The 14811-nt window shown below is 39.6% G+C and overlaps 1 protein-coding gene across 1 annotated transcript; it reads left to right on the forward strand.

The window, feature by feature from the left end:
• Positions 1 to 1005: 1005 nt before the first annotated feature.
• Positions 1006 to 12894, forward strand: gpr37l1a (G protein-coupled receptor 37 like 1a). The gene is made up of 2 exons (XM_049582529.1): positions 1006 to 1731; positions 7237 to 12894. Exons 1-2 carry the CDS (start codon positions 1033 to 1035, stop codon positions 8263 to 8265), a joined length of 1728 nt encoding a protein of 575 aa, XP_049438486.1. The 5' UTR covers positions 1006 to 1032; the 3' UTR covers positions 8266 to 12894.
• The last annotated feature ends 1917 nt before the right edge of the window (positions 12895 to 14811 follow it).

Here is a 14811-nt window from a genome sequence, read left to right on the forward strand (position 1 = left end):
CATGGGGCGCCTGCTCTACCACTAAGCCGCCGACACCACACAATTTGTAATTCTAATGTGTAAAATGTGTCATGTTTTTTTTGTGTTACTAAAATCGCCAAGTTTGTTAAAAAAAAAAAATACTTAAGTGATCGTTGTCATGAGCTAATTGCTGCAGTGAACCTACAGCAGGTCCACTCTGATCCGGATAAAGTAAGATTGGAGATTAGAAGACAACAACAACAACAACAAAAACCAAACAAACAAAACAGTTCATTTCACATCAGGCGTTTCATCAAATATGTTGTGTAATATTCTAAAAATGTGTTACTTTTTCTGTTGTTCGTAAGACCAAAGCAGTTCGACATTGAGTTAAATTCAATTGAAAAAAGATGAAAAGAGGGTTGTTAATCTAAAACCCTCTGTTTATTAATACATACATTCCCGAATAAAATAAACTTAACATAGTTCAGAAACTTGATGATGTGCAACAAGTTTCTGAACCATGTTAACTTGTTTATTTTATCACTCACTGTTTGACCCTAGTAGTACTGAAAGCATGAGAACTCAAATCAGACCAAAATTTCATTGTTATTCTACTAAAAAAAAATAATATTGGTTAATTTATTGAAATGCATGTTCACACATAACGTACTTCCGTTTACACCAACACATGACAGTGATTACGTCATGATAAAACATGACGTGTTGATGCAACAATTTTTAGAATATAGATTTAAACTGAACTTCTGTATCATCTCCATGCTCAGAGGGGCTGCGTTCATTTTATCTCACCTTAATTTTTTTCTTACTTTGAAAGTCATAACCGGAAGTCCCGTGTTGTGTTGAGTCTGTCTTGATACTGATGGGTAACAAGTGCTGAAGTGAGCATCAGTCTCCAAACTTCTCCATCAGGACCGCACTGAGGTCGGACTGTGACACCGACAGTTTTATGGCCTCTCTTTTTATTCCAGGAGTTTAATATTTGCTGCATCACATGTCTGTGAAACAGACCGGTAACACGGACCTGTTACTTCTAGTTCAACGGTTAAAATGAGTCCGGTTTGGTTTCTGTTGCTTCTCTTTGTGCGGACCGCGGAGCTCCGTCACGTCCACAGAGCCCACACAGCCCACAGAGACCCGGAGGGTCAGTCAGGGTCCGCGCTGGAGCTGGAGCTGGAGCTGGAGGCGCAGCGGGCGGAGGATGCTGGACCGCAGGCAGCGGGGACTCAGGAGTCTCTCTCCCCGGACAGGACTACTCTAGACCGGGGTGAAAGTTCGAGAGTTCCCGAACTGAAGCGATTCGCGCGAGGAGCCAAGGATGGGAATTTCAAAAAAAGAGACCCGCACTCACAGAGCAGCTACGGGCCTCCGAGACGCTACGACGACCCGAGCGGCTACTTCACCACACCGCGGTTACCCGAGTCCGCCCGGCAGGGTAACCTCTCCTCCAACCGTGGGTTGGGGCTCCTCAACCCGCTGTTCCCGGTCACCGACGGCTCTTACTGGGCGTACGCAGTCATGCTGCTCGCGCTGGTATTGTTCGCCGCGGGTATCGTGGGGAACCTCGCGCTCATGTGCATCGTGTGGCACAACTTCTACCTGAAGAGCGCGTGGAACTGTATCCTGGCGGGTCTGGCGTTCTGGGATTTCCTCGTGCTGTTCTTCTGTCTTCCGGTGGTCGTCTTCCACGAGCTCACCTTGAAGAGGTTGCTAGGAGACCTGTCCTGCCGGCTTGTGCCCTATCTGGAGGTGAGAAGGTCAATGTTTCAAATATTTTAAGTTAGGTTTAATTAGTTAATTTACTTTCCTGAATTTTTTATATGACAAAAAGCTCAACGCTAAATATATTGTTTAATTTTTATTATAATATTGCTTAAATTATGAAAATACTTCCCAAAATTGGCTACTACTTCCCCTATGTTTTTTATAATCCAATGAAATAATATAAATAAATAGACAAGAAGAAATGTTTATTTCTTATATTTTGTTTGAAGTGATTTATTTTAATTTTATTACTTATTTTAGTTACTTTATTTAGTTATTTTAACAAATTAATACAATGAACTTAATTTTTTAAAGAAACGTTTAACAGAGTTTATTTTTATTTTATTTTTTATTATTTAAGTTAATTTATTTTTTAATTGTACGCATTTGTTTTTTATTTTTTTGGCTTCTAAGTTCTGGTCGACTATTTTTTGAATCAGTGCTTGACGTAAATAACACGTAACCATACCAACAGTTACTACTGAAGTTTTACACAGTTTTACCTTTTAACTTTAGTGCTGCAACTTAGAATTTGTATTCCACTGATTCTTACTTATCTATTGATTTTTTATTTTGATTTCTCGGTTGACATGAAATATAGTGAAAAATCGGTGTCCATCACAGTTTCCCCAAATCCAAAGGGACGTCTTTAAATGTCTTGTTTCTTTGACCAATGATCTAAACCCCAAACATAAAAATTTTCAGTAATATAAAACTGAGAAAAGCAGCAAATCATCACATCAAAGAGTGCGCAACCAGAGAATCATCAGTGTCTGATTGAAAAGTAAGGTAAGCAGTTAATTGATATAAGACAAAAATCTATTTGACTAATAATTAAATCAAGTATTTAGTTCAGCACTGGTTAACTTATTGTATAAATGAACCAAACTGGAGTCAAATGGTCCTTTAGAGTCCTTTGAGTGTTCTTGAAATGTACCAAAATCCAGATATCTCACAGCTATAGTGAGGCATAGAGATGTCAAATAAGTCAAATGTTAAAACAACTTCATGTGATGATCATTAATCAGGCCCCAGTCTGCCTTCATACTATCAGTGCCGTCTTTAATCCCCCATGTTAAACTCATTGTGAATGTTTTCCTGTTTAATAAAGAGACACGCAGGTCTGTGATGAATGGCCCGTTTGTTTCTTGTTGCTCGTCGGTTTCAGACTCAGAGCAGTCTTTGCTCTCAACAAACGTGCTGTTATGGGCTGTTTGGCCTCCTCGGCTGTCTGTTGTTAACCATCATGAAGGCCAGCAGGGCCCTGCATGAAGTGACTCTTCTTCTCCAGCTCACACAACCAAACAGTGACACACAGTGATGTATTTATCAGGCACTGGGATGTTTATTTAATCCAAACCCAACAATATTTAACCCAAAAACACACATGATCACTGATCAATTGGAAAGCTGAAACAAGGGAATGTTAAGCTTTCTAACTAGGTTATGAATAACTGATTAATTGTTTCAGCTCTAAACAGAGCTGCTGAAAGCTGATGAAATATAATTAGGGCTGCAACATTATGGATCAGTCTGCATATTATTTTATTGATTAACTGATCATGTATTCTAAATAAATATATATATGTATATGTTTAATGCCTGCACTGCCTACTGTACCTGCTGCACATGTTGTATCTTAGCATATCATATCTACTCCTTACTGTTTCTCTACCAGTAAATATACAGTGCATTACAAGTCTTCACTTTACTGCTTTTTCACTTCTGGTTAGATGCTCAACTGCATTTTGTCGTCTCAGTACCTTTTAGTGTTGTCATGATATTGGAATTTCTAACTTCGAAACAATACCTTGAAAAATGTTAATATTTAATACCAATTTCCATACCACAGGGAAAAATTGACATTGACGGCCTTAAATATAAAATTTCTATCCAAAAATAAATATAACATGACAATAGGGACTTTTAGTTCCTTGGTTTGTAGCAGAAAACAGCAGAATGACTGCAGTAAACATTAGTAGCAAGACCGTGAGGAAGCACAGCTACGGGTGTATCAATATTGTGAAAAATAGAAAACTGTTTTAAAGAAACCCATATATGTCAATACATTGATATTTTTGACAACACAAGTTCCATACTGTGTGCAATAACTTTAAATCTAATTGAATTTAATTCATGAAATGTCAGAAAATCAGAAAAATCCTTCAAATCCATCTTCAAATATTTCATTTTTTTTCTGAACAGTCAGATTCAGATTTCAGATTTCCTTATTTTCATAGTACAAACATGCAACAAAATTCAGGTGCACTCAAGGACCAGGCTCATACATGAAAATAAGTAATAAATAGTAATAAAAATAAACAAATAAATCACTCAGATTCTACACAGTTGTAGATAAACTATACACTCATTGCCAAAGTATGCAGTTAAAATGGGATTTTAAAAAAAGTCCTCATACATATTATTGCACATAAAATAAGTTATTGCACATACAGTAAGACAATCCTGAGACAAGACATCTGACAATTAACTAATCAAATAATTGGCCAGTTGCTGCATCTCTAAATATAATATTGACTTATCACGTGTCACTACAGTCCAGAGATTTATTAAAAGATAAATAATGAGGTGAAAAGCTCAGCCTATCAGTTAACTTAGTTTAGAGGCTGAGTTACCCTCACAGAGTATTAATGTCGAGCTCTCACAGCCTCTTGGTTCCTATTGTTGGGTTTTCAGTAGCTTCGTCTGTTTCAGCATGGACTCAGCCGGCCTGCGGAGGCCTTGTTTTTGTCTCTTAACCAGCTCCAAACGCCTACAGAGCTTTAAATCACTGAAGTGGAGTTTTACTAATTTGTAATAACAGCTTGTATGAAGCAGTCTTTAACAAGGTCAGGCTGCTGGCCTCCTCTATTCTTTGTTGCCTCACCTATTTGTATGCAAATGAATGCATTTCTTGCTAATTAATTAACGTTTTTAAAGTGGTCTTTAGCGGTTTGTACTTGTTGTATTGAGCAGTGTTAAAGCGGGTCAGGCTGCCAGCTGCCCCTGCGCTCTGTTAGTTAAACTATTTTCATGCTAATTAGAGCTCTGTGTTAATTATCTTCAGTTTTGTCTTAACTGTTTGAGGCCATTAAGCACTCACAGAGGGAGGACAAGTCTCTGTAATGATAGTCTGTGTTTTTGGCCAAATCCGCCAACTTTAATGTGCACGAGGCACCAATAACTGTCCCCAGTCTGAGGCTGCTACAACATAATGGCTCTGTATTCCCTCTGTGACTCCTTTTATTTCCCTGTTTCTGTATTCTGCAGAACAAAGCAGAGGAAAGCCTTTAATTTGTTCTTTAAGCAACGAAACTCCTTCCTGTGCCTAATTTAATGCATGAAGTCTTTTTTTGTTCTCGGTCGTGCTAACAGGTCACGTCTGACTGCAGTCAGAGCAGCAGCATGAATGAACACAGTTTAAACTTGAAAGCAGCTCTGCAGTACAAAAAAGGCATACTGGATTTTACATTAGATGGTTTAAATCATATTGTACTTTTAAAGCAGGGCTGCTATCACTGGATTTTTTTATGCCAATACAGTATCAGAGTTTCAATGCTGATACCAAACATTTATACTTTTTAATATGACACTTCCTAAGGCAGCATTATATAAAGGATTAGGAAGATGTAACTAATGATTATCTCTATAATGTGTGTCTGTTATTGGTCATAAATAAAAACAATGTTGGGGCCAAATTGGCCATTGGACCACCGACCCTCTGGAAAAGAACTGCAGAGCATATGGACCAATATAGTTTTTTCTTACTAGGGTTGCAGCAGTATGAGATTTTCATGGTATGATAAGCGTCTCAGAAGATATGGCAGTTTCACGATATCACGGATGGTATTACAGAATTTATATTATTATCTGTCAGAATGACCCTTAAAGGAATGAAAATGGAAGAGTTATTTTTGGTTCAACAAACATTTTATTACTATATTTGAAACTTGACACCATTTTGTTAATGGAAGTTTGTGTAAAAAGTCTCCCCTGTGAAAACAACTTAAATAAAGGGGAGATTCAACATCCAGTTGCATTTTTTTTTCAATATCATAGATAAGCAAATGTACGATAACTGTCAAGTTTTATATCACTGTATACCTGAAAACCAGTATATCACTGCAACCCTACTTTTTACACGTCTTATAAAATATCAGGGTTTTTTTTTTTATGAGGACGTAAACAATACAAGCCTGTGGACATAAAATTGTAAGGTGAGAAGTTCTAAGGTGTTTTTCAGTATATTTAGTCATAGTACTTCAAATTGTGTGGTCACATGCACGGTTCACATTAATTCACGTTTGGATTCTGGGTCAATTGTGGATGAATTCAGAAACTATGGCACAATTTTTTGTTTACAACTGCAACAACAAAGCTTTGTGAATTCAGTACAGCTTTGATTTGATTCAGTCCGCAATGCCAAACTGATGGAACAAACACGATTTCTCTTAAACAAAGCTGAAATGATTAAAACTGGTGGTGTAGGATTCTAAAGGTATTGTTAAATAATCTGTGAAGTCCTGTGTTTTACATGTTGAGGAACAACTTTAGAGCAAGCAAAGCAATATTTAAACATTGTGGGAATACGCTTATTCTCTGTCTTTCTGAGAGTGAGGTGTTTAGATAGATATCTTTTGTACAGAGCTGGACTCAGGACGTGGTTAGCTGGACTCACTGAAACTAACTAACTAGACAGATTATGACTGTGAATAGGGATGCACAGTATTGGATTTTTTGCCGATAACTGATGCCGATATATCCATATTTTTTTCCTCATCTAATTTTTGTGATCGTCAAGTCTCTTCTCTTGGGGAATTACCATCATATTATGCATGCATACTCTTATCAGGATGGCCCATCAGCAGATGGAGACATGAAATACAATACTTTTCAATGTGTGTAAAAATGTAAACTTCATTCATTGTGCAAACTAAGAAAAAGCACGTTGGCTGATTCTAATAGTTCATTTTAAAGCTGATATTGGCCGATACCAATGATGTGCCGATATTATCATGCATCCCTGATTGTGAATGGGTACACCTGCACTGACCTCTTTCCCAATCTAGGCTGAGATAGACTACAGCCCCACCCCTGCAGAGGATATATGGGCATTGATTATGGATAAACATAATGGAGAAAGAACCTGATACCAATTATTTATTAATGTGTCACCACCAAACAAAGGATTTTTTCTCAACCGGCCCTATCCAGAATCAGTGTTTGAGTTGTCTTTACTGGGCTACTGTAGAAAAACATGCCTGTCTCACTCTAAGGTATGAAAAACACAATGATTGTTAGTTTCAGGTGATTACACACTAATGAAGACAGAGTTATGAGTACTATATACAGTTTCTGCCAATAGATGCCCTTAAATCCTACACACTTGAACTTACATGGCCTATACCTGACCTAGAAAACAATTTTCTTTCCAAAGAAACGTGTGCCATTAATCTTTATCTCCATGCCACTCTGTCATTTCTCTGTCAGGTGACCTCTCTGGGTGTGGCCACATTCAGCCTCTGTGCTCTAAGTATCGATCGCTTCCATGCAGCCACCGGCCCCGGGCCCCTTCAGACGCCAAAGGTGGAGCCCTGCCAGTCCATCCTATCCAAACTGTCCGTCATCTGGGTGGGCTCCATGGTGCTGGCTGCCCCTGAGCTGCTGCTGTGGCAGCTCCTCCAGGAGACTGTCAGCCTGCCGGTGCTCCCCAGTGACCAGCAGCAGAGTCAGCCAGGAGGCTCGCTGATAGCTGCCTTCAGGGCCCGACCAGACGCGTTCAAGGTGGATATCTGTGTCCGTGAGCCGTCTGTGGAGCTCCCAGAGAGCATCTACTCTCTGGTGCTGACCTACCACGAGGCCCGCATGTGGTGGGTCTTTGGGTGCTACCTCTGTTTGCCACTGCTCTTCACTCTGGCCTGCGACTTGGTGACGAGGCAAGTGTTAGCCCAGCGTCTACTGCAGAAACCCGCTGGTGAGAAGGTGACTGGCAGATGCTCCTCCTCCTCGTCTTCGTCTTCATCCTCGACAAAGAAAAAGCAGCATACGAGAGAGCAGAGACTGCGCTCCACTGTGATGTCACTCACAGTCTTGTACATCCTGTGCAACCTGCCAGAGAGCATTTGTAACATCACCCTGGCGTATGTGTCCGACCACGTGTCCGCTGCACTCCCTGCTCTGGCTCTGCCAGCTCTGAGTCTGATTGGACAGTTCCTGCTGTTTGTGCGTTGCTCGGCGACGCCAGTGTTGTTGCTGTGCCTGTGTCGCTCGCTGGGCCAGGCCTTCATGGATTGCTGCTGCTGCTGCTGTGAAGAGTGCCTCCCCGACGGCAACTCCTCTTCCTCCTCATCTGCCTCAACCACCGCCACCTCCAACCTCTCCTCGCCCACATCGCCATCTCCGACCTCCCTGTCTCCGTCCAGTAAAGATGAGACGATGAAGAGTCTGTTGGTGCCAGAACCAGCAGTCTGCTACGACAGGGCGAAAGACTCTTCAGCAGCTATCGGGACGCCCTGCTGAGGTCCAGAACTATATTTAACCACATGTAACTTTAAAGGATCATTTAGGTTGATTACAACTCAGGTCTTATTCTTGTGGTTTTGTCCATTTTGTCTATACTCATTAAGTTAATAGCAGAGATCTGGTGATTTCACTAAGAAGAAGTCTGATAGATCAAGAAACACGAGCAGTCAGATGATCAAACAGGTTGGAGACAGAAGTATGTGGACACCTCTGTTGCAATTTTGTTTTCCTGGTTTAGTTTTGGTCTCTTAGTTTCTATGAAAGCTGATATTTTAGGAGGTTCAACTTTGTGCCAACAGTATATGTTTGTCCCTTTACCTGTTTACCACTTTCCCAGTTTGGTGTGGAAGAACTTGACTGGCCTGCACAAAGCACTGACCTCAACCCCGTCCAGAAACTTTGGGATGAACTTAATTACCAGCTGTGAGCCAGACCTGACCACCCGACAACATCACTGTCGGACCTCTTTCAAGCTCTTGTGGCTAAATGGGAGCGAATCCCTGCAGCAGGTTCATCTGGTGGAAAGACTAAAACCTGCAGATTAATGCTCATGGTTTTGGGATGAAATGTGATGTTCAGCTTACTGTTTGTGTGCTTGTTGGGTTGTTGACACACTCTCAATCATGTGGTCTATCTAAACCACTTTATTAGTAGTACAGTAAGTAGGGTGAGGTCAAAGTTAAAGCAGGTAGTGGGTCTGTAAACTGAGATGGACGCTGACCAAGAGGTTAACCGAAAAGTAAAGTCAATGCAGAAGTGCCTTAAACCTGCATTGTACAGAAGTCAATGAGAAAATGACCCAGTTCTTACTTGATTTATTACCTCGGTAAACATTTCCTGGATGAGTTTATGGCCTCAGTCGCTAGTTTTACACCTTCATTACAGCATGATGTTCAGTTTGTAAATTATGTTCCCTTTTAGAGTAAAATAGACAATAAAGCAGGGTATGCTGTAGGGTGGGGCTTCCTTGTGATTGACAAGTCACTACCAGAGCGGTGTCCTTGGGTTCTCAGTCATACCTATTCCTCCCTTCTCCAAAGTTTCACCCCCCTCATTCTAATATGGTCACTGCTGGCTCCAAAACACAAGATGGCGACGGCCAAAATGCCAATCTCGAGGCTTCAAAACGGGAGTCCCCAAACTAATGGATGACGTCACAGTGGCTACGTCCACTTCTTTTGTACAGTCTGTGATGCTGACATTGTTGACTTTTACCTCCACATGACTTTTACTTACAGATTTGTTCAACCTGTCTAAATGTCTGATTGCTCGAGCTTTCTTGACCTGTCAGACTTTGTTTTAGTGAAATCACCGTTTTCTCAGACCTCAGCTATGAGCATATTATTACTGATAGAAATGATGGACAAAACCACCAAAATAACACCAAAGTTGTAATAAATCAGAACAATCCTTACATTTCAATGTGTATGAACTGGTGGTGTAGAGCCCCTGTAGGAGCAGGAACTTATCTGACTAGCGTTAGATAATTATGTACAATATAGAGTTTGTTTATTTGTTTGTTTGCTTGTATTTTTTTAAAGAAATTTAGTGTGATGGATTTAATCCTGTCTTCATAGCTCTTATTATTTTTTTTGCAGTTTTTTGTGATACATTCTATAGTGGTTATTAATCTCTAATGCTCGATCAGGATATTAGTATTATCTGCTCTAAGTACTGTATGAGATAGAAACACTGGATCATTTGAGTTTGGGGGATTTTAAATTGGTCAAATTGAAGATAGACATTCTGAGACTTCTTTGTCAGCAGACTGACAGACTGCTGTGAACTTTTAAACTGTTTTTAAGGCATACTATGCAGGGATCCCTCTCAATCATCACTTATGGCCCATTAGAAGGGTGTGGCAGTGTATATATCTGCAGACTCTGTCCTCTGCCTGTATTTTCTTATTTTTTGTAAAGGACTTTGTAAAAAGGTAGCAGCCAGGTACCAGATGGAGTAGGCATCCAAGAAGAAGCTATGAAAAATGGCAAAATGCTAAGCGGACAAATCTGGGGTTGACTTTCACCAACAAACAGTAGCCTACAATTCCTGCATAGTATACCTTTAACGTGACATTTTGCTGTTAAAATGGGATGAGATCATACTACAGATCAATCAATGTTTTGAAGCTACAAGAAACAATTCAGTGTGACGTTTGACTTGTTTTGTTACTTTTGGTTCAGTAAAGTTTAGATCTTCTGAAAAACTGTGTTACATGACCTGTGATTAATTCTTTTTCTGTGTGTGTTTTCAAATGTCTGGTGTAAACCTTATCAACTAATACAAAAGTAGTGTTTACAGTGATTTTTATTCTACCAATAACTGGAATGGAAGTGGGTGTAATGGAGTTGAACTTCCATTTAGTGCATTAGACTCTGAAAGTGCTCTTTTAAATTCTCTTTTAAATATGAATTTTAAGTTTATACGTTTTTATAGATGGTTTTCTTTCCTTTTTTTTTTTTTTTAAAAAAAAATCAAAACTAGTGTGTTTTTCAGCAGCAGAATCACATCTTAAAAGACAAGTCTTGTGATATTCTATATGTTTATTTTTGTCCACAAATTCAATCGAAAGACCAACAATGAATGTATCAACTAACAAGTATTGTGTGTGTTTCCGAAATCTGGTATTTTATCTCCCTCTGGGCCAGAGAGCTCCCTTGTTTTCCAAAAACTATTAAAAACACATTGATGACATTGATGAGCTACGCTGAGTGACTGTGGGCATACACCCTGTAGTTTATTTTGATCATCCTGCAGCTGGAAATACTCACTAAAGCTCCAAATGTGTGTTAATCCACTGCTGAAAATAATCCCCAACACATGCACTGATTCATCCTGTTGGAGTATTGTTTGTTCAAAACTACAGTGAGCAGCTGTTTTAGGAAACTACTGAGCCTTCTTTTTAAAATGAAACTATATTTTTGTGCAGTGTTTTTAAAGATGTATGTCTCCAGTTAACCAATAAGCCCCCCTCAGCCCTGAGAAGAGCCACAGGGAAGTCAGAAAGAATACAGAGACAGACTAACACATTGTTGGTTTTGGTCTGCATGTGGGATCTGCTGACAATAAGAAAAATATAAATTAAAGTCAGCCATGTCCTCAAGAATTTACAGTATCTCTGGGGCTCCCATTATAAAAGCAGGAATTTTCTTAAAGTGTGCCACCTGTTAAATTAAAGCTCAGTAGGATGAATTCCTGTGCTCTGTCAGCATTGACTAAATGTTATATTTTGACATAAATAAGAGATTGGAATTCTCTTTAAAAAATTAAATTTCAGTTTGCAGACATCCAAATCCAAAGTTCAGAGTTCAGTTAAATGTTAAGCTGCTAAGCATGAGGACAAAGACCACCAGAGAGAAGTCACAACGAAGACAGAAAGAAAACAGAGAAAGTGAAAAAACAAAAGAGAAACTGAACAATGAGGAGAGACAAGGAGAAATCTTTTTTCCCAACAAAGAAAGAAAAACAGAGAGAGGGGACAGAGGGGGGAAAGGTTCAGAAAAAGAGGGAAAGAGTCTCCTGTTAATGGACAGCTGCATTTGTTCCTAAGCATGTTTTTGAATGAACGTGTGAACACTTTTGGAAATATCCTTAAGTGGATTCATTTTATTTGGAAAAAGCGTGGAGGCGGATGTTGTTGGATTTTTCATTCTGATCTCCAATGGAAGGAATGCTCCGCAGCAGAGCTTTCAACACCCACTGGAGGAGAAAGCTCTTCATGCCTGACTGTGACGCTCCTTTTTGTCATTATTCAATTATTGAAGGTCACAGCTTCACAATAACAGTTGGCCTTTGAGTTTCTGCAGACATAATAAACACAGTCACTCTGTGACCAGTTGCTGGGGAGAGCAGACAAGAATGCCTCGCTCACCCGAGTATTTCTCAGCTTTTTCTTTTTTTCTTTTTAATATGTCAGTTTAACAAAATGCCATCAATTTATACCAGAAAACAATTTATACAACTTTTAATAATGACTTGTAATATAGCTGTAGCCAGAATGTGTTCTTGTTCATTTAGAAATTAAATACAGTTTATACAGAGTTACATAAAGAAAATACACAGTGTTTCAAACGAGTTATCTTCTGTGGAATTCCTGAAGTCGCAGTTTATAATAATACTACAATATCTTTGGGGTATATCTTTTGTGTTACATTATCTTAATCCATATAGTATAGCAGTGGTTCCCAACTGGTGGGTCACAGCCCAAAAGTGGTCCACGGGTCCACTCCGAATGGACCACAGCTGACTTGCAAACGTGTCAACTTTGAAAACACATTATTATTTTTCAGTACAGTGGATTTCCAGCACAGAGTGCTGTTTGAAGTGCTGTTTCCTGCTTTAGAGTGAGTGACTGACAGACAGCAGCAGCAAACTAGCTTGGACCTTGAACTAATGACTAAGGAGAAACCTGGACCTCGTGGCTGGACCAGTTGGGAACCACTGTATTATAGTATGTTGTTTATCCAAGACTATAATATTGCGCACCAAATTCACATCTTGTACACATGCACAAGATATGAATCTAATAAGGAAACTTGTGTGCATGCAGGAAAATATCCTGCACTAAATATATGGATCAAAATATGGATCCTGTGTCCATAATAACTCAAGATATTAAAATAAAGTTGTTTTTTTCAAAGCTGCTAAAAGTCTCCTCTTTACATCTCAAACTCTACGCCTGTTCAATAAACAGGATAAAAATATATAAATCATATTGATAGCGCAAGGCTCGCATCTTCCCATTTCTTTCAAGCAAAGTGTTAAGAAAAAGGCAAAACACATCCTGTTCCTAAATTCATAAAAACACTCTGTTGTCTTACTTTAACAAAACCAAATGCCAGACAGATGTCTAACTTAACTGTCTGCACTAAAGTGTGTCGTCTTTTCTGAGTAATTTTGATTGAAGTCTCCAAACAAAGTAATGTATGTGTTGAAGCTGCTCACCTGTATATTTCAGTAGAAAACTTGCTCACTGTGGATGGATTTTAGCAGCTGAGGATATTTGAAAAAATTCAGCAGTGAGCAAATCTGAGGGAGAAGATAAAAGTGTCATGAATCTCTGGAAACTCTTTCTCTTCTCTTTACTGTCTCCAAAACATCATAAGTAAACATAAAACTGGCCACGTTAACCTCTTTTTGTCAGCTGACATCAGGTGATCAATCAACAAAAACAGATGGTACCTTCTTCCTGTTCAAACTGATATTAAGGGTTCTGGGTTTGTTGCATTTCAACATCAGTTTAGGAACAAGAGACAAATTGACAGCAGGAAAAAAAAGGTTAAAGTAGTTTTAAAAGTAGAGGTTTAAAAGACACCCCAGCTGCACATCACCACTTCATCCAAGAGACACAAATTCATCATCTAAATGGACCATTTTCATTAAAACAGCAAAAACAACACCACCTGAAGGCACCTTGGTGTGGCTGGCTACCAGGACCAGTGCAACTAATGCAGCTTGGTTTCTGTCCCACGTCTGCCCTGAGTGCTGCTAACAGGAGCTGAATCTCAGCCTAAATCTGGCTGACTCCACACCCCTAAACCTGAGCTGAATCTGGCAGCTGTGGTTGGGCCAGAGCCGGCTCATATTTGGTCCTCTGGGACCAGTAAACAGAGAACTGTCCTGACACACAGTCGCTGCTGGCTCAAGTCGGCAGGAAATCTGGGGCAGGTATTAGTATGTAAAGTGCTTCTCTTGTTTTGTTCTGTTTTGTGTAATTTTATGTGTATTTTTTAATCTCAGACTAATCCATGACTCACCTAACTAAAGTTTAACAAAGTCACCTCTATCGCTGGACTGGATGCACTGAGATGAAACTGATATCCATCTTCTCATCTGACAAGAAAAAAAAAGCATTTCACATTATTTTATTTTAAAAAGGGCTTACAAAAAATGAGTTTCCCTTGTGTGTAGACTTTAGCTTGATATTGGCTGTACATCTTATGATTTTTACACAATAAACAGTTGACGTTCAGTCTCATTTCCTGTTTTACACAGCTAAAGAAAATAGGCAACTGTGAGAAAGTCAAACAAGAAGCACCAGATATACTGACACAACACTCAGGAACATGGATGAGGGTGGAGGGTCTATTCAATGTGATATTATAATATCACAACCCCCACCTGCTCACATTAGACTCAAAGACACACATTTAATCAGATGAATCAGATTTTACTAGTTGATTTCAGTGATTTGATCATTTCAAGTGAATTTCGAAGACGTTTGTAGTAAACAGACGACTTCTGCTTCTATACTAAGAGGACGTAATGTATTCATTTTCCTGGGGACACCTGGAGGCCTTTCACAGATGTCAGCGGGCCCCTGAGTTACACTCTCAGGACCTGCTGTTGTAACTTTGAGTCTCGCTTCCTTTGAGCTGAAAAATTTGTCCTCCCACGTCGTTGTGCCTGGGCAAAGAGAAGGAGGAGGGGAAGCTTCAATAAGGCCTGCTTTGTTCAGGCGTCCCCCTCTCTGGCTCAGAGAGAGAGACACTTGAACAAAGCTGCATATCAATCGCCATCCACCAAGGGAGTTGCTAAGCTACA

The sequence above is a fragment of the Epinephelus fuscoguttatus genome, linkage group LG1 (assembly GCF_011397635.1).
Source record: "Epinephelus fuscoguttatus linkage group LG1, E.fuscoguttatus.final_Chr_v1".
In the NCBI taxonomy this organism is placed as follows: domain Eukaryota; kingdom Metazoa; phylum Chordata; class Actinopteri; order Perciformes; family Serranidae; genus Epinephelus; species Epinephelus fuscoguttatus.

Bases quoted from the DNA above. Each gene is read 5' to 3' on its own strand.
- gpr37l1a (XM_049582529.1), top strand. From the start codon at position 1,033: ATGAGTCCGGTTTGGTTTCTGTTGCTTCTCTTTGTGCGGACCGCGGAG. The intron at 1,732-7,236 runs GTGAGAAGGTCA...TTTCTCTGTCAG, and splicing joins GGCTTGTGCCCTATCTGGAG to GTGACCTCTCTGGGTGTGGC.